Source organism: Labrus bergylta, chromosome 8 (genome assembly GCF_963930695.1).
Source record: "Labrus bergylta chromosome 8, fLabBer1.1, whole genome shotgun sequence".
Taxonomy (NCBI): domain Eukaryota; kingdom Metazoa; phylum Chordata; class Actinopteri; order Labriformes; family Labridae; genus Labrus; species Labrus bergylta.
This window is the reverse complement of record NC_089202.1, coordinates 20,279,607-20,304,414: the sequence shown is the minus strand read 5'-3', so window position 1 is coordinate 20,304,414 and position 24,808 is coordinate 20,279,607. Positions and strand designations below refer to the sequence as shown.

At 38.1% G+C, this 24,808-nt stretch overlaps 2 protein-coding genes across 10 annotated transcripts; both read right to left on the bottom strand.

The window, feature by feature from the left end:
• Window positions 1-1,056: 1,056 nt before the first annotated feature.
• LOC110003821 (uncharacterized) lies at window positions 1,057-24,131 on the bottom strand. 9 transcript variants are annotated; one of them, XM_029282570.2, is made up of 14 exons: window positions 21,762-24,129; window positions 21,145-21,421; window positions 20,312-20,355; window positions 18,896-19,178; window positions 18,586-18,626; window positions 17,964-18,246; window positions 17,784-17,815; window positions 17,111-17,390; window positions 16,318-16,346; window positions 15,461-15,749; window positions 15,137-15,165; window positions 13,743-14,031; window positions 13,362-13,390; window positions 12,708-13,283 (listed from the first exon to the last, which is right to left on the bottom strand). In XM_029282570.2, exons 2-14 carry the CDS (start codon window positions 21,410-21,412, stop codon window positions 13,041-13,043), a joined length of 2,139 nt encoding a protein of 712 aa, XP_029138403.2. In that variant the 5' UTR covers window positions 21,413-21,421; window positions 21,762-24,129; the 3' UTR covers window positions 12,708-13,040. The 9 variants fall into 9 exon arrangements, with proteins under 9 accessions (XP_029138401.2, XP_029138403.2, XP_020515040.2 ...); XM_020659384.3 differs by having other exon boundaries at window positions 23,834-24,129; XM_020659383.3 differs by having other exon boundaries at window positions 23,924-24,129.
• Window positions 2,679-6,383, bottom strand: LOC110003822 (uncharacterized). The gene is made up of 5 exons (XM_020659388.3): window positions 6,080-6,383; window positions 5,461-5,486; window positions 5,042-5,335; window positions 3,365-3,513; window positions 2,679-3,274 (listed from the first exon to the last, which is right to left on the bottom strand). Exons 1-5 carry the CDS (start codon window positions 6,351-6,353, stop codon window positions 3,025-3,027), a joined length of 993 nt encoding a protein of 330 aa, XP_020515044.2. The 5' UTR covers window positions 6,354-6,383; the 3' UTR covers window positions 2,679-3,024.
• Window positions 24,132-24,808: the final 677 nt, after the last annotated feature.

Here is a 24,808-nt window from a genome sequence, read left to right as displayed (position 1 = left end):
GGCCTCTTTCCATGCTTATAGTCTAATTTGCTCCACTCCGATGTCCAGGCCATAGGTGAGACAACATGATTTTGTTTGATAAATAACACCTGAACCTGTTTCTTATAAAGCACTGGATTAACAGCCGGCCGGGCTTGAAACGTTGTGTTCTTATGCATATGGAAATAAATAAGTATATCATTGGGAGCCAAAGTGCTGGGAGTCTTTGTGCCGCATATCTGGATGAATATACAATTTTTCAATAACTTTGATTAAGAAAATAAAACTTAATTTACACCTATGTCAACCAGTCAAGTTGCTGTTCAAATCAATCAGATTTTTCCAAAATGTGACAGTGTAACTGTTGCTGGGGCAGTGATTGTATATCATAACATCGGTGCCGCATAAGAAGGCTTACAGTAGAGGGTCAATAGAACTATATTAGCAGAGAACTTCTCTTTGTATCTGTGTTTGTCTGCAGAGCATGTGAATGTCATTAAACCCTTTTAACAGCTGGAGAAAAAAAAAAACTTGAAGAAAAAGGGTAGTGTGTTCAAAACTTTGGACCTACATTTTGAGAATTTGTACGCATGATGTTCTATCACAAAATTTGAAAAAAAAACAACATCCCATCCCAACATAATCCCCTTTTATCCATTGCTGTGATTTTGCTATCATGAGAATGGGACTGATGTGAGGTGAGTGACCTTAACCTTTGATCACACTATTGCTTTATCCTAGTGGTTGTTTGTGCAAACTTTAAAGATATTTACTCCAGACACTCTAGTTAAAAACATGGGACATTCAACAAACAAATGGACAGAAAAGCCTAAACACATGTTGCCTCTGTCCCCTGCTGATCAGCGTCACAGAAGCTTTATATAACTAAAAAAAAGAGAGAGGTTTAAAAATGTAGTCGAGGTTCTGTATACCTAATGTTTTATAGTCAAATAACACTGTTTTTTAAAACTTACCTTTAGATACTGAGCTGCTTTCTGACAACTTTTTGACCAGATCTTGTTCATTGTAATGGAAATATTTGCGAGTTGATGAATAAAGATCTGAATTGCAACGAACTATCCTCGAGAGTTTTTTATTCATGTAAGAAGAAGCAAACACACAGAGTGGGACAAAAGGTACAGTCTGTCAGAAGCTCAAAGGGGCAAATGGGAAACAAACTTTCATACATTGTATCAAAGGGGAGGGGTGGATATAGACAAACTCTGTTGTAGGGCAGATTAAGAGTTTAGCACTAAACGTACAGTAGTCTAGACAGTTTCTGTATCTTAATTCAAAGAAAAGCAGATGTTCATGCAGAGGCCTCTAGTCATCAGGATATGTGTGGGCCAGGTGTGATTGGAACAATGTCACAGAACGTTATATTTTAATAAAGCAGCCTTGTGCATTTATTTACATCATCCTCTCTAAAATATCCTTAGTCACCTCCACACAGCGTTGGCCATAGATCTCCACCATCAGCTTCACTATCTCATCTTTGTCTGCAGTCTCCACTTGGTCCTTTGGGATTTTTGGGAGCCCTTCTTTCATTTTAGTGTGGAGCAAGGCATGTTTGAATGTCTCCAGGTCCCCTGAACCTAATTCTTCCAGTGTTTCTAAAAGCTGTGAATGGACCGGTGTCATGGTTGATTCCTGCTTCATCAAAAAAGTAAGTAAATATTGTTAATTAAATAGTTAGAAATGAAAACTGTAGAGTGTCTGATGTAACATTACTCACATGTTGTGGATCTTTTTGCTGAAGTTTCTCTAAGGGGGAGAGAAAAGGACTCAATAAAATCAGACAAAAAGCAGCTTTAGCCAGTTTTAGTCATTTTGTGAATAAAATATAACATGGCACCATCTCAACATCTTAAAAATAAATAAAAAATGTAAAACTTACATAGGTTGGCTTAGAAGAAATAATCTATCTGGTCACTTTTTTAATAAATTAATATCATTGTCTTTGTCCTCAGGAAAACACTGGATGTTTTGACACGTGTGCTTCCAAACAGGAAGTGAACAGTACTGCACCATATTGGATGATCTACTTGGAAATCTTGTTACGAGAGGATTATGAGCTGTTGAACCCAGAATGAATCCGTAATTTGTATTGAATCATGAAAATAAACTTTTGCAGAGCATCACCTTTGTGGCTCACTGTCTCCTATAAGCCACAAATTTGCACAGCTCTGGAGAACCCCCTTTATTGTTATTACATATTTACCACTGTCATCACTATTTTTGCAAACTTACATCTCTTACCTCCAGCAAGTATTTTTACATTCAGTTGACAAGCCTGAATAAATGTTGTATTTCATTTTTCATTTTTTTTAACCAGTAAGAATGTTAAGTTAAATCCTTAATGTATAAATCTCTTCTTATTCTTATTGCTTTTATATTTTAAGTGCTTATTTACTATGTATCTATTCTTATATTGTTTTATTTGCTCTGATAACATGCTGCTGTAACACCACAATTTCCCAGTTTGGGATCAATAAATTATATTCTATTCTATAAGCAAATTAACTTTAAAAGAATATAGGCAAGACGTGTACTGTCCAAACCAACCAAAATATTGTCAAAGAAAATACTTATTTCCAGTGAGCAATCAGTGAAAAGCATTTTTCTTTAGTCAATTTTTTTTTTTTAGTGTTGCCTCTTGTGCGTAATCGTTTCTGAAAAGACCAACAGTTGAAAATAACTTCTGTTAACCGCCTTTAATAAACAAACAGCAATGACAATGTATGTAAAATAAGACAAAGCGTTATGATTGGCTGATAATTATAACCTATTCCCCTGATCTGCAGCTGGCGGATGAACTTATCTCCGCTCATAGAGAATGAGTACAAATCAAAGTCAACATACATTTCTAAGGGATGTTATCTTAAGAACTGTCTGTAATGACCCCTTCCCGAAGCAGTTAAAAATTCTCCCATGAATGTCTCTTAAGCAAGAGATTTTTTTTTCTCATATTTTTTATTTAAGCTTTTTTCAGAATTTATTTGTCAGGTTTTTGTTTTGATCTCAAGACCATTTCTTGTTCCGTAATCAAAGTTTTCTTTGTCTTCTTTTGAATGTCTGCCTTCGGACACCTAGGTCCTCAGGGGCTGGTCCCCGGTGTGTTGGTTTAGTTCTGGTCCATCTCTTGAAGGCCTCTTGGGGAATAGAGGTAGTGGTTTGCCTGATTGTTGCAGCTGTGGCTTGCTCTTGGTCACGCTGCAGAATGTACCAGACAGCGGTGTCCATCCTGGACCCTTGGGTGCAGGTTGACTCCATGGTCCTGAGGAAGTTGACGTACCTGTGTACAAGAAAGAAAGTAGCACAGGGGCTTAAATGTCTGCTAGCCTACTAACGCCAAAATCCATACTTGCTCATCATGCTTTCATACCCCATTTTATTGGAGTCTTTGGACTCGTACAGCTCTTGTAGTGTCATCAATCTGTGAGCACCAAACCCAACAAGAGCTGCTCCTTCTCGGCGAATTCTGACTTTTTCCATAACCTCAGGGTAAGCCATTGCATATTTCAACAGTGAATCCTGGAAATAGAAAGAAAACGGCATTTTTAAAATGTTTCTACATTCGTCATTATAGAGGCAATTTGTGGGAAAACATTTTTCCAAATACACACTGCAGTCAGTCACCAATTAACCAAAAGAGCGTGTCTTTGGACTGTGGGAGGAAGCCGGAGTACCCGGAGAGAACCCACGCATGCATGGGGAGAACATGCAAAGTCAACTCAGAGAGGCTCTGTTCGACAGGGATTCAAACCAGGAACCTCCTCGCCGTGAGGCAACAACTGCACCACCTTGCAGCCCCCACTGCCTTCTAATTGGTACAAAAACTATATTAACAACCATAAACTATCAGAGAGTTAATGTGTGGAACAAGAGGCAGCTAGTTTAGTAAAAGCGTGTTGTTGATTAGCTCGGTGCTTCTTTCTTGTGGAAGAAGTTTTCCTTCCTGCCCATAGAGTACAACTCACCACTAAAATAATGTTGATATATTTCAGAGAGCTCACGCCTCAATGATCACCTGTCTGCGTTTGTTTACAGTGCGCAACGTTCTTTTTCCAAGGATGCTGCTGTGCTGACGTTAGTCTTTTGTTGGTGGTTTCACATTAATTAACGAGTAACAAAAGCTTTTAAATGTCAGTGTACTACTGTAACAGCTTTATTGAATCTGGAAAGTAACTAATTTGTAGTAATAGTAGTGGCCCAAATAGTAACACCTTACTTAGTGACTTTAAAGCAAGGAGCTTTTTAAAGACGCACTAATTGCTAGACTGAATGTGACCTCCTGCAAAATCAGAGAAAAGACGAAAACGTTTTGGCTTTAATGATGCTTTTGATGTCTTGTGTGAAGCACCTTGAATTGCCTTGTTGCTGAAATGTGCTAAATAAACTTGCTGTAGTAAAGATCACTATTTGTTCACTATTTTGTTTCCTTTCACTTCCTCTTTTTTCCTACTGCACCTCCTTTAGTACACTTCCTGGTTTCTCACTCTCTCCTCTCCCCCTTGATTGGTTGTTGTTTGCACTCTGTCACTAATCAATTAGATTGAATTCACCTGCCTACTCCTTATTTAAGACTGCACTCCCTTGCATTCATGTTTTCATCCTCACATGGGGCGGCAGTTCAGCAATGGTAAGGTGGCTTTTACTCCTTGTTTAGTTAGTATTTAGTCCATTTTAATTTGTCCTAAACACTTTATTTATCTTTATTTCCTTTCAGAAAGTAATGTAATTTGCTTGTTTATTGTACAAATAGTATTTTATTTTGTCTTTCAGCATGGAAGTTTCAATCCCATGTGTGTCTTGTGTAACCCTTATGATTCACCTAACTTTAAAGGAAATAAACCTGTTACATAAAAATCAGGTCTTGTTGGATTCCTGCATCTTGACCCGATGCCCCATGGTGATAGCACCTTAAAATTTGAACCCTTCTTTACACTTGCCTTGCTTTTAAGGACGAAGCCTCGTTAGTTGAGAAGATTGCTGAAATTAACGCTTTCAGTAGATCACAAAGTTCAGTGAGTGGACGACCTCTCATTTTTCTTCATCGTACCTTGTTGGCCGTCCGCGGGTCTTTCTTTTTCTCCGCCTGGTGGCTGGCAATCAGGTAGACAACGTAGCTCACATCATTCTCTAGCAGCCATTTAAAGGTTTGACCTTTATACTTGCCGAACGGAACTATACACCTGCTAAGAAGAACCCGGTCATCGCAGGGGTCGCCGCCCTTTGCTGCAGCCTCCACCTCTTTTTGCCTCGTCACCTGAGGGCCTCCATGTTTCAGAGCCTCCTGTGAGGGCTTCAGCTCCAACTCTCCCGTGAATGTTTTACGGAGGGTCGGGGCACCGTTCTACCAAGGAAAGCAAAGTGAACAAAAACAGAAAACACCAATGGGAGTATCATTTATTTAAAAAAACAAACAAAAAAAAACTGATGTTAAAGAGATTGTAGGTCATTGTAAATAGTTACACTTACATCAGCAGAGGCTTTGGTCTTTAAATCTAGAAAGAAAATACAGGTGGTGACAAGATTATGTTACATGTTACATTATACATGATAGTCTTTCTCTTAACAATTACCTGTGTGACTTTCTCCAATGATACATGCATTAAAACATACACCCTGCCAATACCAAGACCAATGACCTGCAGTGTTTGCTTTTTATAGAGTTTAAACCAGGCAATACAGTGTGGGACTAAATATCAACAATATCAATGCTTTTGAAACACTAGAAAAATGTCTTTTGATGGCCCAAAAAAACCCGAAAGATTCAACTTGTCTGTAGTCTGAAACTCCATTCTGGAGCAGGAGGGGGAAAGCATTAAAAACATACAGTGCACAGACTGTAAACTTCAGATCATTTAACTGAGTCTAACAAAGATTCCCACAGTTTTTAAAATCATAATATCTTGAAAAGTGAAACTATATAGAAACAGAGAGGTTTTTTTCTTTTCCCCCATGCAAAAAAAAAAAAAAATATTTACACGCATTATTGCAGAAGGGACGATGCTTCCAAAGCATCAAAAGATAATTTCAAAGAAACAGCACAAGTCATAAAACCATTAACATAGAAGACACAGAGAGAGAGACTCACCCAGTTCCTCTGCCTCCTCGTTGAGGTTGAGCTGCCTCAGTAAATCCAGAGTCACCTGCACAGCTTTGTACCCTGTGAAGGTTGAAACCAGGACGCCCGCAACCTCCCATCGTCTCTTCCCCTCCACGTTGTTGCGGCTGACCCGCGGCTTCTCTCTACGGTCCCTCAGCTGGTCACAAAACCTCAGATAATCCTCTTCATTCAGATCATCCAAAGCCTCCACTATAGCTAGTTTGAAAGTAGTGCGCGCCATATTCAACTCGGTCCGCAGCATCACACTGCTGAAATGTGATGAAAAAGCGGAATAACCAAATTCAAATTGCATTTGGCGCGTCAAAAACACCAATCACTGACACCGAGAAGGACTGCGTGACCAATAAGGACGTCCCTGTGTGATCCACTTTAGATCAACCTACTAAGAGCAGTAAGGCGGGACTTGATTCTAGCAGGCTACTTCACAGCTGCTCTATCTGCCTCTGCTGTCCTGCTCCCGCTCCTCCATAACCACAAACAATAAGTACACATTAAACTTTTCTACAACACACTTAAAACGAATTGTCTTGCACCCAAATATATAATTAAAGTCTTAAAACTACACTTCTAAACAAGTTATTACCTGTAGTTATTTGTCACAGCAGTGACTTTGTCTGGGTTAGTCGAACAAAAACAGTAGCATAGTTGTTACATAACATGTTAAGAAACATTTTGAGGCTGATCTTTACATTTAAATTCTCACATTGTGTTGCAAATCATTACTTGGGTGTAATGACATGTTTAAGGTTTAGAAGTCTGTTTGAAAACCATGAAAAGAAAGATCTTTAAATGCTTTTTTTCTTTTCTTTTCGTTGTTGTTGATGAAACTACTGTTAGACCACAGACTGTAAATAAATGAGACATCCAGAAGAAATCAATATTACAAAGCATACAGTTCATGTTACTGTTCTGACTAAAAGAGGAATGTCTGTCTTATATTTACTGATGTCAACAGCGATGACGGTGAACATGACAATTCAAAAAATAAATATTTTATATTAATCACAAGATATTTAATTCTATAGAATCCTCTGAAGTCATGGAGTCTGTGGACAGTGTTAGCTTGACCCGCCATAAGTATTAGAATAAATTGTCTTTTAAGACTGGCATCTATTATTGAGCTGCAGCTACCTTCTTCAATATTATTCCTGCAGATGTGGCTAATAACAAAAAACACCCTGAGCTGTCACATGTAGTTAGCTGTACATTTTGTCTGAGGCATTAATTGAACATTTCTGTATTTCTCCCGTAGACAGTGTGTGGATTATTGGTGACAGCTGTGTCCGTCGAGGTGCCCAGAGAGCTGCAGAGACTGAGGGAAGGAACCTGGGCCTGAAGAACATCCACATGAGTTGGTTCGGCTGGGGTGGACTTCGCTGAAAAGGCCTCCTTCCCTTCTTCGAAAACTCACTCCGAGGGAGGTCTCCCCTGGATGGCCTCATCATTCATTGTGGGGGCAACAGCGTGGGACATGTCAGTGGTGTCGTGCTGGTCAATATGATGAAGGAGGACCTTCATCAACTCCACGTACGACACCCTGGCATGAAGATCATGTTGTCTGCCCTCACCCAGAGGTGCCGATGGAGGCCTGGCATCCATCTGGGGAAGATTGATAAATCTCGTAGGTTTGTCAACAGTGTTATCGCTACATTTGTTGGATCCATAAGCAGTGCAATGATTGAGAACCCTCAAATTAGACATTTTGGAAAGATGGAGTTCATGCTCCCCCCCCCCCCCCCTTTTTAAAAAAAAAAAGTATTCTATGTATATTCACTCCTTTGTCTCTACTAATGAGTATACATTTTCATTCTTTTTTTTTTTTTTTTTCCAAATAGTGATGCAGTTAATATCTGTTTGGGTAGGAAGAGTATTTCGCTTCATAATTAAAGACTAATAAATGTCCCTGACACCAGAGCTATAATCATTTTTAGAGCATGCCTTTTGTTACTTGCTTTAGATACAAAAACCCTTCCTTTATCTCTAATAGTGTAAAGTGGAGAGATTTCTGCTCTTTCTGTTCCAATATCTGCCACAAGGAGTCCCCATATACAAATTCAGAACAATCAAGATTCAACCAGAGTAAATTACATTAATTACGTGTGATTAGAAAAATGCTTAAAAATCATTCCGAAATGTGGTCTTCCTAGATCAATATCACATAATATCCTCTAGTTTACCCATCTAAACTATACAAGTGATGTGCTTTATCATCGAATATAGAAGAGTTTTAATGTTAACAATTAAGGGAAGTATTAAAAAGCAGATCATTTATAGTTATGAAATATATCAAAAAGAACCAATGTATTACAGTTATAAGAGGTTAAGAAATGAGAACTAGTAGGAGACTCCGGTTACGATTAGTAGAAATTCTGGAGCCAAAAGCAGAACTCAGATAGGCAGGATAAAGTTACAAAAAGTTCATTCCAAATGTGACTCGAAAGGGGAGGGGTAGTGCGAGGTTCCAAGTGGCAGTGTCCGTGATCCCAGTGTGATGTCCCAAAAAACACAAACAGCGATCTGACGCAAGGCAGAGAAGAAAAAAGGGGTTAGTTACACAAGCTAAGAAGTGCAAACACAAATTGTTCCAGCAAGTGTCGCCTTTAGGTTAAGGTGAAACTCTATACAGGTAGGAACTATCACTGGGGTGTCAGGTGTTGCTAGATGGGGAGCAATTACACTTTTTTTGACCGCTGTACGCCACGCTATGAGGTAATAGGAGTGAAAGGCTTTCGGAGAGTAGAAGTGCAGTGTTGTGGCGAATTGTTTCAGATTCTGTGAAAACACAGACTTCTTCTTTTTTAGTCTTTGAAAGATATCTCTTGGAACACCTTCGCGATCAGAAAGAAGAGAGGCACATTCCGATGAAATTAGAAGTTTCTTCTGAAGCACTTTGACTAAACCTTTCATTGAAGAAACTTTTGCCTTCAATCTTCTTGTGTGCTGGACTTTCAACCTCAGCTTTTTTCGAGCTGCACAGAGCTTTACCTCTGTAGCAGAAGCCATCCTCTTCAGTGTTCTTGGAGAATGAGAAACACCGTAAGAGTGATCACCCTGAGATATGGCCATTAGATCAAAACTTAGCTGTTTTGGCCTAATTTAACAGTGCTCTAATGCTGTCCAATTTTTACTCTGATGTATGGGTTGATTGCTGCTACCTAGACCAACATCTTCCCCTGCATTCGCTGTCAGCGTAATGTCATCATGAATGACATCTTGAGCAACAAAGGCTTGTTGGGGTGTGTCTTCCGACATTGCTGTGATCAGGAATGAGATTTACGGCACTGCTACCATCACCTACATCTGAAACCTCCTCACCACTACTGAAAACAACCATGCCATTGTCACTTACCACCAAGCATTTTCCTCCTGGCACTTTTTCCTCTGGGAAGTGGAAAATGGTAGGCACAGCGGTGTTCTTTAGACATTTCCTCCCCTATTAAAATGTAAAAGGGAAAAAATTATTTAGACAGAAAATAGCAGTTATCCATTTTGTGTTCATTTACTGTATTCATCTGTGTTGCACTTGCACTGTGCAATTAAGCAGTTTATTGTGGCTAGTACTTCATCAGTTTAAATCAATACGTTTCTTTGTTAATAATAGTATTTAAAATATCTCCCTACCCTGGAATCAGTGCCGATGTGACAGCTTACAAAGTGTTCACTGCACAGACGAGAGGGCTTGTTGGGAGTCCAGTTCTGTCTTCTCAGGTTGAGCATCCACTGGTCCAGCCTATCTGAATCACCTAGAGGAAAACTATTTACAGGCAAAATGTGTTAACACATGTCAGTCTATCTTATTCACATACATCAACATGGCTGTATTCTTAAAACTATTTACTGTACATATTGCTTTACTGTTTATCTTATTTCCATTCTGTATGTTATTTATATGTAAATATATATATTACTACTGCTATATTCTTTGTAAGAGCATCCATATCGATTAAGAACGCTTCATTTGTAGGAGCACCGAGAGTGCTGTTCCATCGCGGCAAGAGGAGACAAAAAAGTCACGGAATACATCAAAAATATTCAGAGCCTCTGGTCCCCGGTGCACTTATTGGAGCCGTTTGGACAACATGGGTGTAACTCCCAATATTCTGTGCTAAACGGATTAACATTAGAACTGATTATTGATTGAAGTTTATGTTTCATATCTCTCTATCTCTGTGCGTAATGGCACAGCTTCAATATATAGCTGATCTCTATCCGTCGAGTTGTACTTGTTATCGCATGTTTATGTTATAAAATTCATGACAGAAAATCTAACTTTGAGTTTGTGGGCTGTTGAAATGAACGTCAACCATGTTACCTATTTGGTTCAGTTGTGTCTGGTTAATGTTAAACTTTATCTAAAAAATAACGATGACATATTCCATTATTATTGGAAAGCACTAACGCAGAATTAATATCCAAAGTTTTTTTTTTCAATTTCGACATTTATGTTGAGTGTAGCGTTCATCATAACGTCGGATAATCATATTCAAAGTCTGTGGCTAACCACCGAGGTGAACCTTTAGCTTCACACAAACTCATTCTTTTCAACATGTTAACAACTAAAATTTCTAACTCTTCAGAATTACTTTTTTCCCCAATTAAGTAGTGCTGGCTAGAGATGTTAACTTTAGCATCTTTGGCATGAATGGGAGATCAGCTAAACCATTGACTGTAAATAATGGGCTACACTGAGGCCAATTGTGCAGTTAGCCGGCTGGTTTACAAGCTGGCCCCGCAAAAATAGACAGACACCTGCCGATGAGTATTCAATAAATAACACTACTATATCACTCATCGAAAAAACTGCAGAATCGACTTCTTGGATGGTCTGTTACTTCAATTAACCGCACAGCAAGACATATTCGTTGTTAGATATTTGCTAAACAAACACTCCAAACGAAGAAAAAAAGACGAAGAAAGCTAACGGTTGAAGGTCGGGAACGGGATGAAGCCGAATAAAGCTAGTGTCGAGTACATAGCTCCTGCTCCTGATGCGACAGACAGATGCGGCGCGCAGAGCTGTCAATCAAACTGTCACAACCCTAATATGGGCATAGACGTTTTCCTTAATAAAAAACAATCCGATGAGTTATAAAAAAAATTCCCCCCCCCCCCCCCACAGCGTGAGGAGAAGGGGCCGTCAACTTCTCAGATATATCTCGTTTTTTGAACCAGGCTGTAAACATGTTGATTCCTGTGGTAAAAACTGGATTTTTTGGCTGTGGGCTTCTGGCACTTGCGGCGCTTCTGCAGCCAGCCTCAAGCGGAACCTCGAGGAACTGCAGTTTTTTGTACTTCCGCATTGGCTTCATTTTTCGAGACCGGAGGTTGCCCCTTGGTTATCACGTGGGACTATTAGACAATAAAAGTGGAAATAGAAGATGGGATAATCCTAAGAATAAATAGAATATGTAAATGTGTAAAAATACGGAGCCCCTCTGGTGACATTTTGTAAAACATTTATAATTTGTGGCCACAAAATAATAATACAGTCCGCATCAAGGGCAACACCCACAAAACATCCAGTTAGCGCTGAGGGGAAACGTAAACAAACCGCTAGGCACAATCAGCACAATGCTGAAGGGCTGCTGTATGCCCTTCAGCACTACAAATAAACAGAAAAATCAAAATCCAAGGTTTTATAGCCTATTTTACCCAACCGAAGCACAGAGCTGAGTAGGAGAGATGGGAGGCGGGAGGACGAGCTTAGTCGGATCCAAAGTTCAATCCGGCCGGGCTTGAAACATTGTGTTCTCATGCATATATGAAATAAATAAGTTGGCTGATATCTTTGGAAGCCAAAGTGCAGCATATCTGGATGGATACATAATAATCAACTTTTATTTATATATATATATATATATATATAAACTTTACTTAAGAAAATAAAACTCAATTTACACCTATGTCAACCTGTCAAGTTGCAAGTTGCTTAAGGCTTACAGTAGAGGGTCAATAGAACTATATTAGCAGAGAACTTCTCTTTTTATCTGTGTTTGTCTGCAGAGCATGTGAATGTCAGTAAACCCTTTTAACAGCTGGAGAAAAAAAAACATGAAGAAAAAGGGTAGTGTGTTCAAAACTTTGGATCTACATTTTGAGAATTTGTACGCATGATGTTCTATCAACAAAAAAAAACAAAAAACATCCCATCCCAACATAATCCCCTTTTATCCATTGCTGTGATTTCGCTTTCATGAGAATGGGACTGATGTGAGGTGAGTGACCTTAACCTTTGATCACACTATTGCTTTATCCTAGTGGTTGTTTGTGCAAACTTTAAAGATATTTACTCCAGACACTCTAGCTAAAAACATGGGACATTCAACAAACAAATGGACAGAAAAGCCTAAACACATGTTGCCTCTGTCCCCTGCTGATCAGCGTCACAGAAGCATTATAAAACAAAAAAAAAGATAGAGGTTTAAAAATGTAGTCGAGGTTCTGTATACCTAATGTTTTATAGTCAAATAACACTATTTTTTTTAAACTTACCTTTAGATACTGAGCTGCTTTCTGACAACTTTTTGACCAGATCTTGTTCATTGTGATGGAAATATTTGTGACTTGATGACTAAAGATCTGAATTGCAACGAACTATCCTCGAGAGTTTTTTATTCATGTAAGAAGAAGCAAACACACAGAGTGGGACAAAAGGTACAGTCTGTCAGAAGCTCAAAGGGGCAAATGGGAAACAAACTTTCATACATTGTATCAAAGGGGAGGGGTGGATATAGACAAACTCTGTTGTAGGGCAGATTAAGAGTTTAGCACTAAACGTACAGTAGTCCAGACAGTTTCTGTATCTTAATTCAAAGAAAAGCAGATGTTCATGCAGAGGCCTCTAGTCATCAGGATATGTGTGGGCCAGGTGCGATTGGAACAGTGTCACAGAACGTTATATTTTAATAAAGCAGCCTTGTGCATTTATTTACATCATCCTCTCTAAAATATCCTTAGTCACCTCCACACAGCGTTGGCCATAGATCTCCACCATCAGCTTCACTATCTCATCTTTGTCTGCGGTCTCCACTTGGTCCTTTGGGATTTTTGGGAGCCCTTCTTTCATTTTAGTGTAGAGCAAGACATGTTTGAATTTCTCCAGGTCCCCTGAACCTAATTCTTCCAGTGTTTCTAAAAGCTGTGAATGGACCGGTGTCATGGTTGATTCCTGCTCAAAAAAGTAAGTAAATATTGTTAATTAAAAAGCAAAAAAGAAAAATTGTAGAGTGTCTGATGTGACATTACTCACATTTTGTGGCTCCTTTTGCTGAAGTTTATCTAAAGGGGGGAGAGAAAAGGACTCATAACTGACTCATTAAAATTAAGACAAAAATCAGCTTTAGTCAGTTTTAGTAATTTTGGGAATAAAATAAAACATTGCACCATCTCAATATCTTAAAAGTAAATTAAACATTTTCAGCATGCTAGAGATGTATTATCCAAATCTTTGGTGACCTTTTTGGACAACTTGCTTGGGTTGGATGTGCGATACTTGGCCCAAAGTAAAAATTCAATATACACATTAACGTCACAAAAACCAGGAGAATTGATTCAGCTCAACAATGTCTGTAGTCGTAGTATTTAATGAAGCATATATATTTGTGTAATGTGTCAGTTTTCATCCTCTTACTCTCAGTGTTGAATCCTGAGCTGGTCCTTGAGAGCTTCTTTAGCAGAGCAATCTTGTTCATTCTCTGTAAAACGTCTTTGGTCAGCTCAACAGACTGTTGGCCATAGATGTCCACCATCAGAATCACTATATCATATATGTCTGCCGTCTTCATTTGTTGTTTTGGGGCTCCTGGGAGGCCTTTTTGTAGGGTGATATGCAGCAGGTGTTGCTTGAATTGTTCTTGGTCTTCATAGCTTAAGCCTCTCAATGTTTGCCGAAGTGTCCAATGAAGTGATCTTGTGAATTTCTGATGGAGTCAACATAATCAGAGAGCGTTTATGTGCTTCATCTCAACTGCAGACAAAACTTTAGTTCACTGGCATCAACATAAAGTTATGACAGTATTGTCACATCTACATTTCTGAGCTTTTAACCCCTTATGAACCAGGACACAGTCTGCTGTTGACTGAGCCCCCAGACTTTGGAACAGCCTGCCAGAGGAGATCAGACTTGCAGAGTCAGTCCCTCGTTTTCCTTCTCTACTAAAGACATTGTTTTTCCAAAAAAAGAGTTCACATTTTGATTTGATTTGAATCTTTTTTATATTCGGTTTGCTTTAATTGTCTGTTGTGACGCACTCTGTTACATGTATTAAAAAATGCTATAGAAATAAAGTATTATTATTATTATTATTCTACAATTCATTTGGCAGAAACTTTGATCCAAAGTGACGTACATCACAGAGTAAGTACAACACAAGCAAGGATCTATAAAAAAGGAAACAATGTCAGTAAGAGCAAACAAACAGCTTTAAGTCTGATCAGACACACAGGTGCTGACAGGCAAAGCACAACCTCAACAGCTTATTGTAACAATAAATATCAAGCACATTAGTCACAGTGACACCATGATGATTTCAGATCTGAAGATTACCAAAGTGCCCAATTTTAACCAACCCAATAAAGACTAAAGAAAGTCACTTGAGGGATGAATATGGAAGCTATTTAGGATTCTTGCTCAGCTCTAAGGATGAAACCAAGTCCAATGTTCATTAAATTTGGATAGCTTAAAACATCTATTTACAAATTTCCCAATAATTTCAACACAGGATGCAAAAACGACGTCCCACTGCATCCATGCGTTAAATAATGGGCAAATCTGGTATATAATCTTTGTCTGCGGTCTCCACTTGGTCTCTTGGGAATTTTGGGAGCCCTTCTTTTATTTTAGTGTGGAGCAAGACATTTTTAAATGTCTCCAGGTCCCCTGAACCTAATTCTTCCAGTGTTTCTAAAAGCTGTGAATGGACCGGTGTCATGGTTGATTCCTGCTTCATCAAAAAAGTAAGTAAATATTGTTAATTAAATAGTTAGAAATGAAAACTGTAGAGTGTCTGATGTAACATTACTCACATGTTGTGGATCTTTTTGCTGAAGTTTGTCTAAGGGGGGAGAGAAAAGGACTCATTAAAATCAGACAAAAAGCAGCTTTAGTCAGTTTTAGTCATTTTGTGAATAAAATATAACATGGCACCATCTCAACATCTTAAAAATAAATAAAAAATGTAAAACTTACGTGGGTTGGATGTGCGGTATTTGGCAAAAAGTTAAACTTAAATGTACTCATTATTAACGTCACAAAAACAAGGAGGCTTGATTCAGCTCAACAATGTCTGTAGTCTTAGTATTTAATGAAGCATATATATTTGTGTAATGTGTCAGTTTTCATCCTCTTACTCTCAGTGTTGAATCCTGAGCTGGTCCCTGAGAGCGTCTCTAGCAGATCAGTCTTGTTCATTCTCTGTAAAACGTCTTTGGTCAGCTCAACAGACTGTTGGCCATAGATGTTCACCATCAGCATCACTATACCATCTCTGCCTGCCGTCTTCACTTGTCGTTCTGGGGCTGGGAGGCCTTTTTCTTGGGCGATATGCAGCAGGTGTTGCTTGAATAGCGCGTGCTCTTCATATCTTAAGCCTCTCAAAGTTTCCCAAAGTGTCCAATGAAGTGATGTTACGGTGGATTTCTGATGGAGTCAACATAATCAGAGAGCGTTTATGTGCTTCATCTCAACTGTAGACAAAACTTTGGTTCACTGGCATCAACATTAAGTTATGACAGTATTGTCATATCTACATTTCTGAGCTTTTAACTCCTTGTGAACCACTACTTAAGACATCGTTTCACAAAAAAGCTTTTACTCTGATTTCAATTTTAATTTGAATCTTTTATGTCTATTTTTCTTACTGCCCTACTGCTGCTTTCATATTCAGTTTGCTTTTATTGTCTGTTGTGAAGCACTTTGTTCCCTGTATTGAAAAGTGCTAAAAAAGTATTATTATTATTATTAAACAGTTCACTGAGCAGACACTTTTAACCAAGGCGATGTATACATCAGAGTGTAAGTACAACACAAGCAAGGATCTAGAGAGGAGGAAGAACTTTTTTTTTTGTCCTCCTTCTTTCCCATCTGCAGCTGAAAACCTTTTCCACCACTTTACTATCAAGATGAGAATAATTTTGCTCATGTAACGAAAACATGAAATAAATGGAAACCTTGTTGTTTAATGTGTTTCTGATTTTACTTTACTCACTTCATGAGGCAGTTCAGGCTGATGTTTCTCTGAGGAGAAATAAAAAATAAAAAGTGAATAAATCTTCACAAAAAAAAGGGCCATGCTTGACGTCAGCCTCAGATCAGAAATACAATATTATATTATTTGACATAACAAAGGTCAGTGGCTAATGTTACAATTTCATTTAGCAGACGCAGACGAATAAATCTGGCATTAAACTGAAAAGTCCAGAGGTCTGTACTACGAAGCAGGATTTGGGGTTAGCGAGGTAACTTCAGGGTTAACCCTGGGTTTTCAGTCCTACGAAGGTGGTTCACTTCTAACCTGGGTATATCACCACGGTAACCTATGCTGCACACCTAACCTGCTCCGGAGCAGATTATGTTCAAGATAAGAGATCAACCTAAAAATCTCCGCCACTGAACAGTCAGATCTCTTGATCTTGGAGCTCCCGCAGCTGATCGAGAGAGCGGAGGAGGGAGAGAGACCGACCAACACTTCATGTGTCCCGTATGATTTTACATTTGTCTTGAACTTCTTCATATTTTCAATTTAGTTTGTTCAGAGTTTGTTTGATATAACGATCTGCTGACGGCAGACGCAGTGATGATTGTGATTGGTTAAATTAAGCTAACTCCGCCACTTTTATATGATTGGAATAATTAACCCACAGGTATAAAACACGTTTGTTATCTTGTGTAAACAAAATAATTTATTTGTGATCTCGTTACTTTTGTTGTAATTGTGAAATATCAAATATCTTTAAACATAAATGTGTGTAATGTGGCAGTGTTTGTTTTCTTTCTCTCACCTTGAAGTCCTGAGTCTGTCCCCATCAGCATCTCAACTAGATCAGTCCTGTTCATGTCCAATAAAACCTCTTTGGTCACCTCCACAGGATGCTGGTTCTTCACCATCAGATGCACCAGTTCATCTGGAGTTGTTGCCGACATCATGTGGTGCCACTGGATTCGTGCAAAACTCCTCTGGAAGTATGTGAGCTGCAGCACCCACTTAAATTTCTCAAACTCCTTGAGTTTCAAACCACTCAATGTTTCTGAAAGAACATGTTCCACATCTTCCTTTACCGTCTAAAAATACCAAAGACAATAAACAAATTAGTCATTTCTCCAATGGTAAAATCAAAAAGGAACAGTTTCTTCAAAAACACATTGTTCTTAATGTTTGTATTTTGCTGTAGCAACATAACATAGAAGATCTCCTCTATCCCTTCACCCTTAAATCTCTGTTAAACTGAATACAACTACATGATTTAATGCAACATGTGAAATCTTCCACAGCACATAACAGCATTTCCTTTAAAACACCTGAAATACAGAACTCAAATACTACAGAGCTGAACTTTACAACCAATTATATCCATTTGTTTTGGTTTGTATCATAATTTGCAATGTTCAAAGACTTGGATGTTTTTTAATCTGCATCAGACAAATCAGGCTGTGATATGTAAAAAACGGACTCACTTTTTCAAAGACTGGAGGTTGATGCTCATCCACTGAGGAGAAAAGACATTTGTGACTACGACGATTATCTTATTTTAATGAGACGTTGATCTACTTTAATAAGGTTCAGCTGAGAAATCAAATTCAACAAATGTATTAATCTTATTTATCTAAGATTTGTTTTGTTCTTATTTGTCTTACCTTTGGGTTCTGAGCTAGTCTCTGAAAACATCTGCATGAGATCAACTCTGTGCAACTTCTTTAAAATCTCTCTGGTCTCATCCACAGACTGTCGCCCGTAGGTCTGCACCATCACATCCAATATTGCTGTACGCTCGTTTGAGTATCTCAATAAATGTGGGATGTCTTTGGAGTCCTCTTGAAAGGCCGACAGCAAAAACTTCTTGAATTTCCTGAGCTCCCCATTATTTAAAGAATGCAGGATTTCCAAAAGCAGCTCTTTAACAGCTGCAATTGTTGCTGCCTGGAATAGTTAACACACTCATGGGACATTTGCTTAATCAACTAGGACAATTTTAAATGTGTCACTTAAGGTGTTGAGCTGGGTGTTTCTGATAGATATACTTTTTATTATATTGATTATTGTTGAAGGAAAAAGTCAGAAAAAGATTATGTGCTGACATTTCATCTCATAAGCACTGTCAAAGATATTTATGAATCTGCTGCACAACATTACTGCTAAAACGCTCAACCTGAATAAAGCTTCAGTTTTGTGAAAAGCAGATTAATTCAAATGTAATCATATTTCATCAAAATGTTCATGTTCATGTGTAAATCAGACAGATGTGAAGTGATTACTCACTTTCTCCAACAGGACAGAGCGTGGTTCATCTGAACGTTTCTCTGAGGAAAAAAGTGGAAAAAATAACTCATGAGAGATTGATCTTAAACATGACAAAGATGTTATCAGGCAAAATAGTTTAGTAATGATTTGTGAGGTACAACATAAGTCAAAAAGATATATTGGTAAACCAACTGATAAGTCTTAATATCTGTGCACTATGAATCTTATTATAAATCATGTAACAGATACAGATGTAACTTAAACACTTGTGAAATAGGTTGAGAGACAGTTTTATGATTTTAAATTATCTTGGTCTTCATGGACATACTTTTGAAACTTGAGCTGGTCTCCAACAACTTCTGCACCAGATCAGTTCTGTTCATCTTCTTTAAAATCTTCATCGTCTTCACAACAGAGTTTTGGCCAAAAGTCAAAACTGTAACACACGCAGTGTCCTGATGGTTTGTCTGCCCCAGCAAACGAGGGTTGTATGAATTATATGTTTCGTAGCCTTCATATCTGATCAACTGCTTGAATTCCTTATACTGGTCTTCTGTTAGGCAAGCTATAATTTCCACAAGCAGTTCTATAACAGATGTCATCTTTTCCACCTGAAAAATTAAAAGAACATGTTCAAGGTGCAAAAAATGAGTACAGATATTTCTTTTCACATTTCATCAATTGTCTTTTTTAAGACTGACCAACGTACATCTGCCACATGAACAGAGGTTATCATACTCTTACGTTACATTCAAGAATTTTTATAAAACAGCTTGAGTTGAGTAAGATACGGTTGTTACCTTTGATTTTCTATTAAGTTTTTGTTTAATTCTAATTCCATGGTGTACATGTGTCTAAATCTGTGCAATGAAAAACAGATAACTGTATGAATCTTCCAAGAGAGTGTCTGTTAAAGGGGCGGAGCAAGGGGTGGCCAGCCCAGGAGGGACCTATGTTTAAATTATGTATTTGTGCTGTTAGTAGTATGTGTACTTTCTTAGTATGTCAATGTAACACATTTCATTTTGCTAGTATTTTAAAGGGGAAATGTGCAACATTTTACACATAAATACAGCAGAAATCAAGTATATCCTGCAAATGTCTCTTTGAGTTGTGACTGTCTGCAATGAGTGAGAAGCTCGAGTCCTGCTGGCTGTGTTGTTGTCGGGGTTGTGTTTACATCATGTTTACATCATGTTTACATGGACGGGACGGCCTTGTGCATAAAGCTGTTTTAGTCAAGGAATACGGAAAAGAAGAACAACATACTCACTGCTTATTTGGATGTCAAGTAAGTGTGCTTAGATCACAGTCATTCTGTGTCAATTTATTTGCAATATGAAGCTACGAGTTAACCAAAGTGTGCTAACATTAGCCTGCTAAAAACAATGCAGATTCAAAGATAGAATATTTAAATGTTTTAATGTTTTTTTTTAAGTAAAATAATTAAATAAATATTCAGGAATATAACATCATATAACATGTGATACTTAAATGTAAGTAGTTAAAGAAGATATGATTAGTGGAGATATAAAGGGAAAATAAATGCTATTGATTCAGTGTACTTTGCTTTATCAGCTCTTTGAGAAAATATTGATTAAAACAGGTCAATGTTACTTAAAGGATCATATTTTTTATCAGCATTAAATAAATAATGTTAGTTTTTGTACCTTTAATTGAAATGTTCGAGGTGGACTCTATAATAGTGACGCTGTGTGAAGTCAGAGTGATGTGACATACTCACCCTCTGGGTCAGTGAAAGCAGCTCTTCATCCATAGAGTGTTCTTCTGAGGAAAAAATAAATGCAAAAGAAAACCAATTTTATTTCTATCCCTCTTTCTGCATCTCCCTCTATCCCACTTTCCAAACCCAACACAGATTCAGCAGACGCCTGTTCATCATGAGTCTGGTTCCTCTCGAGGTTTCTGCTCTTAAAGGATTTTTTCCTGGTGTTACGGACAGATCTTTCGTTTTTCTTTCTTTTGTTAATACAAGAGCTGGTTGTGAACAGGAGGTGTGGCAAACTACAACTCCTAGTGCTGATGGCTTCTGTGAAATGTAATTTCCTCCCCAACTGTTAGTGAGTTGCTGCTGATTGAAAACTGGGCGCACCTGGTCAGGACCGGGGAGACGGACAACCACCAGCGCTGCACCCTCTCTCCACTCTCTCTTCACCAAAATCAAAACAAATATCTGAACTGGATAAAAACGGAACGGGGTGGCGGCTCAGGGAAGCTGAAGATGGTGTTCGTCAGACCACCGTGACAAGGTCCAGAGCTAAACAACAAATGAGTAAGCATACAGCTGCATTGTTTTCAGTTGCCTCTTGTTTACGGACCAGCTCCTTAAATGTTATTGTCTTTTCCATGTTTGTTTTGGCTGTGGCCTAAAACTTGCTACTGTAAATTTGCTAAATGTTTCTTGGTGCTCATGATGGATTAATGTTCTTTTATGAATTGGCGCTTTACAAATAAAGATTTATTTATTTATTAATGCAGTAAGCCATAAGTAATATCCACACAGTTGTGCTTTGAATGCCTTGATTGTATTGTGTGAAGACTTTGTGTTTGTCTCACTTTCGGACTCCCGTCTGTCGTCAAGCAATCTCTTCACGAGATCAGTCCTGTTCATCTTCTTTAAGATATTTCTGGTCAACTTCACACACTCCTCCTCGCTGTATCTCTTCACCATCAGCTCCTCTATTTTCTCTGGGCATATTGATTTTAGATCGAGTTCTGAGAGGAGGGGGACACCTTTCTCCAATTCAACATGTAGGCAGAAATCTTCAAGCTCCCCAGAACTCAAATGTTCCAATGTTTTAGACAGCCTCCTACGTGTCGTCATTTTTTTAAGCTGGAAAACAAAAGATAACATCACAGAATACGCAGATTATGACGAGTGCCATTTACAGAACGATTGATATTTACATGTTTGAAATGAAATCAATACAAAATGATTGAGTTAAATTAAGGATTATGTAGTTGTATCAATAACTTCACAAACTCTGATTAAATATTTTAAAAAATTATCTCGTATTCTTTCATTAGAGAAAACACATTTGAAACATTTTTACTGGTATTGATGGGTCACTCAGTAGTTATTCATCAAAGGCTGCGGCCTTCAGGTTTCTCTAGATCCATTTGTAAATCGTATTCATGACTTACAAGCATTACATGGCCAGTTGCCAGTTTACCTCAGTGAGAAGTTGTCTGGATGAGCCTGCTTCACCTGTTCATCATTTTTGGTTTGGGTTGGGTTAAGCTTTGGTTCGCTCTTCCAGTAAGTGTTCAATTTGTTGAGATTGTTTCTGCTTTCATATAAAAACACATTTTTACAGACTTACTCTTTCCACTACAACTTCTCTCACTTGTCTTATCTATGTTATACAGCTCTGTTGTCCAACTACAATAACTTTCAATTTAATATTTGGATCTTGATCATACATTATATATTTTTTTTAATATATATTTTTGTGTTTTGTATATCAGTGTTGTTTTATACATTGTTAGAAAGCCAGATTCGTCACCTTTACGACGAGGTGTAACTTGTAAGGATTGTGCACTCGTGGAATGAGCAACACAGCTAAACGTGTGGGTAGCGCCAAAATCCCCTGCAATGTTTTTCTGTTGGTATTCACTCCTGTTTTGAGTTGCTTGATGATGGATGACTGTACTCTCCCACAGTAATTAACTTTTTACACTTTATTCATTTTACACTGTCAGGGACCTCAGTCGCATGTGTAAGATCCATACACAGCCACGACAGCTTGGTGTGCCACACGTTTAGCTGTGTTGCTCATTCCACGAGTGCACGATCCTTACACGTTATACCTCGTTGTAAAGGTGACGAATCAGGCTTTACAACTGATATATAATACAACAACAATAAGGGTGAAGTTAGCTAAAATGGGCCACATTTTGGTAAAAGATGTATAAGACTATCAAATAAGCTACGCATGAGAGCTAATGATATTTTTATAAATTGGCATGGGTCTAATTATTTGTTAAAACAATGTGACTAAGCATAATTGTTTTTGAAATATGAGACTTAGAGCAGGGACGGACTGGGACTACAAAACAGCCCTGGACTTTGACTCGGCCGGCCCACAACAATCGGTATGCGGAAAGTCATCAACGCCTGACATGGGTGTCACAATACTTTAATCATGACTCATGACACTAAACCATCCAAATTACAGCAATAGCAATGATGTTGATCATAACATCATCTATTCCATGCAATCTTATGAGTACTTTATTACTCAATAATCTTAATTAAATTATGCAGTAATTAACTTACTGCACAAATAATAATGAAAATACACCACTACAAATGTAACTTCTGTATTCAAAGTATTCAAAGTTTGTAAGTATTATCAGAAAACTGTAACGTTACCAAAACTTTAAAAAGTAAAAGCACAACAGTTATTTATATATACAGTATATAGCCTATTTCTTAATATTACTGCATGTGGCATTTTACACCTAAAATGTTTAAAGTGGAGCTGTTTTAACTACTATAATCATTATTTCACTTTATTTTATTTCATTAAATTTTTTTGCATTGTACTGTGCAACACAAACTGGGTATAGATAAAAATGTAGCAACACCTGAATAACATTTGCTAACATCAGCCAGCAAGTGACTCTCTTTCTCCCTCTCTCATGTCATGTTCCATACTTACTTGCCCTGTATCTGTCTGTGGAGCTTCCACCAGCTCATCTCTCTGTCCCTCATCATCACATGTGACATTTAGCGGCTTCACTTTCTAAATGTCGCATTTTTCTTTCCCTCGCCTTCTCAGCCCCACCCTCTTCTTTGCATTTTCTGTCCATATTTTTGTGCTTCACTACTACTACCAAAGATCGTCTTCACTGCTGCTGCTGCTGCTGCTACTTCTTCTTCTTCTTCTTCTTCTTCTTCTTCTTCTTCTCAATTAGCTGGTGGGCACCTTACAGTCTATGGTGGGCACGGGTGGCTGCCGTCTGGCATCCAACTTAAAGACGCATTGTTGCTACCTACCGGACTGGAGTGTGAAACAGTAGATTAGCAGGAACAAAAAAAAAAAAAACTGGTGATGACTGCGTGGGGGCCGCCGGCCGACCTGTGATTCTCCAGAACACACAGATGGCCGGTCCGCCCCTGCTCACGTCCGCTGTTTGAGCGACAAATTCCCAAGAGAGTCTTAATGAGCTGAACCGTGAAGCAGTTACTGTTTGCCTTGATAAAGTTTCTATGTTCAGACGTTGATAAAATAATACTCACCTTGTTTCTGTCTTTCCACGCGTCAAAATGTTTTTAGTAATTATCAACTCTTAAAAAAAGAACAAGTTTAAAGCCCAGTCACATGTCTACCTTTTGCTCATCTATTACCAGGAAGTCGAAGATAGCCCTGTGCTGCGTAGCTTTTGGGTAGGATACGTCTCAGTTCCATTAATTGCCTCCTCCTCTGAGTCCCTCCAACCAGAGATGCGCGGAGAGATGCAAGGAAATGAAGCAGAGGCGAGAGGAAATATGTTTTAAGAGCTATGATATCCCTGCTGTTTACAGTCTATGGTCCATCCCACCTTAGTGACGATGACATCAGCTGATCATGTTCAGCTGTCAGTCAGCTTTAACAGCTGTTTGTGTCTGCACAAATACGCACTGTGTTATTTCTAATGAAATACAAACACAGTAATAGTGTTTAGTCTCTTTATTTTATTTGATAACACAAACAACCTGTGGGCTTTTTTTTTTTTTTTTTTTTTAACTGATAATCCGATAATGAACTCTGTATTTTATAAACACAAATACTTTAAAATGTCCTAGGAACACTAAAAATGATTTATTAGGTTCTGAATTACAGGGAAATCAGAACACATAACATTTTTCCAAACACGAAGATCATTAATGATCTTATATGAAACTTTATTAATGTAAATAATGATTAATGTAAAACGTGTTTCTTTGTCTCTATTTATCTAACAAAGCCCCTTTGCTCCTCAAAACCAACCTCCAGTTTACTGATCGCTTATAAACAAATAACAGCTGTTAAAAATGTGAAAGGTAGATGCGTGTGCAGTACACTCTTACGTCACATGAATGAACGAATACATCTTGTTATTCATAGTTGGTGTACATACCACTGTATACATGTTTGTAGTTTTAAAACTGTATTTGAAAAAGTTAAAATTTGAATATTTTCTTTCTTACAACATCCAACTTTACAACAGTGTGACTGTAAGGACTTGAACTTCT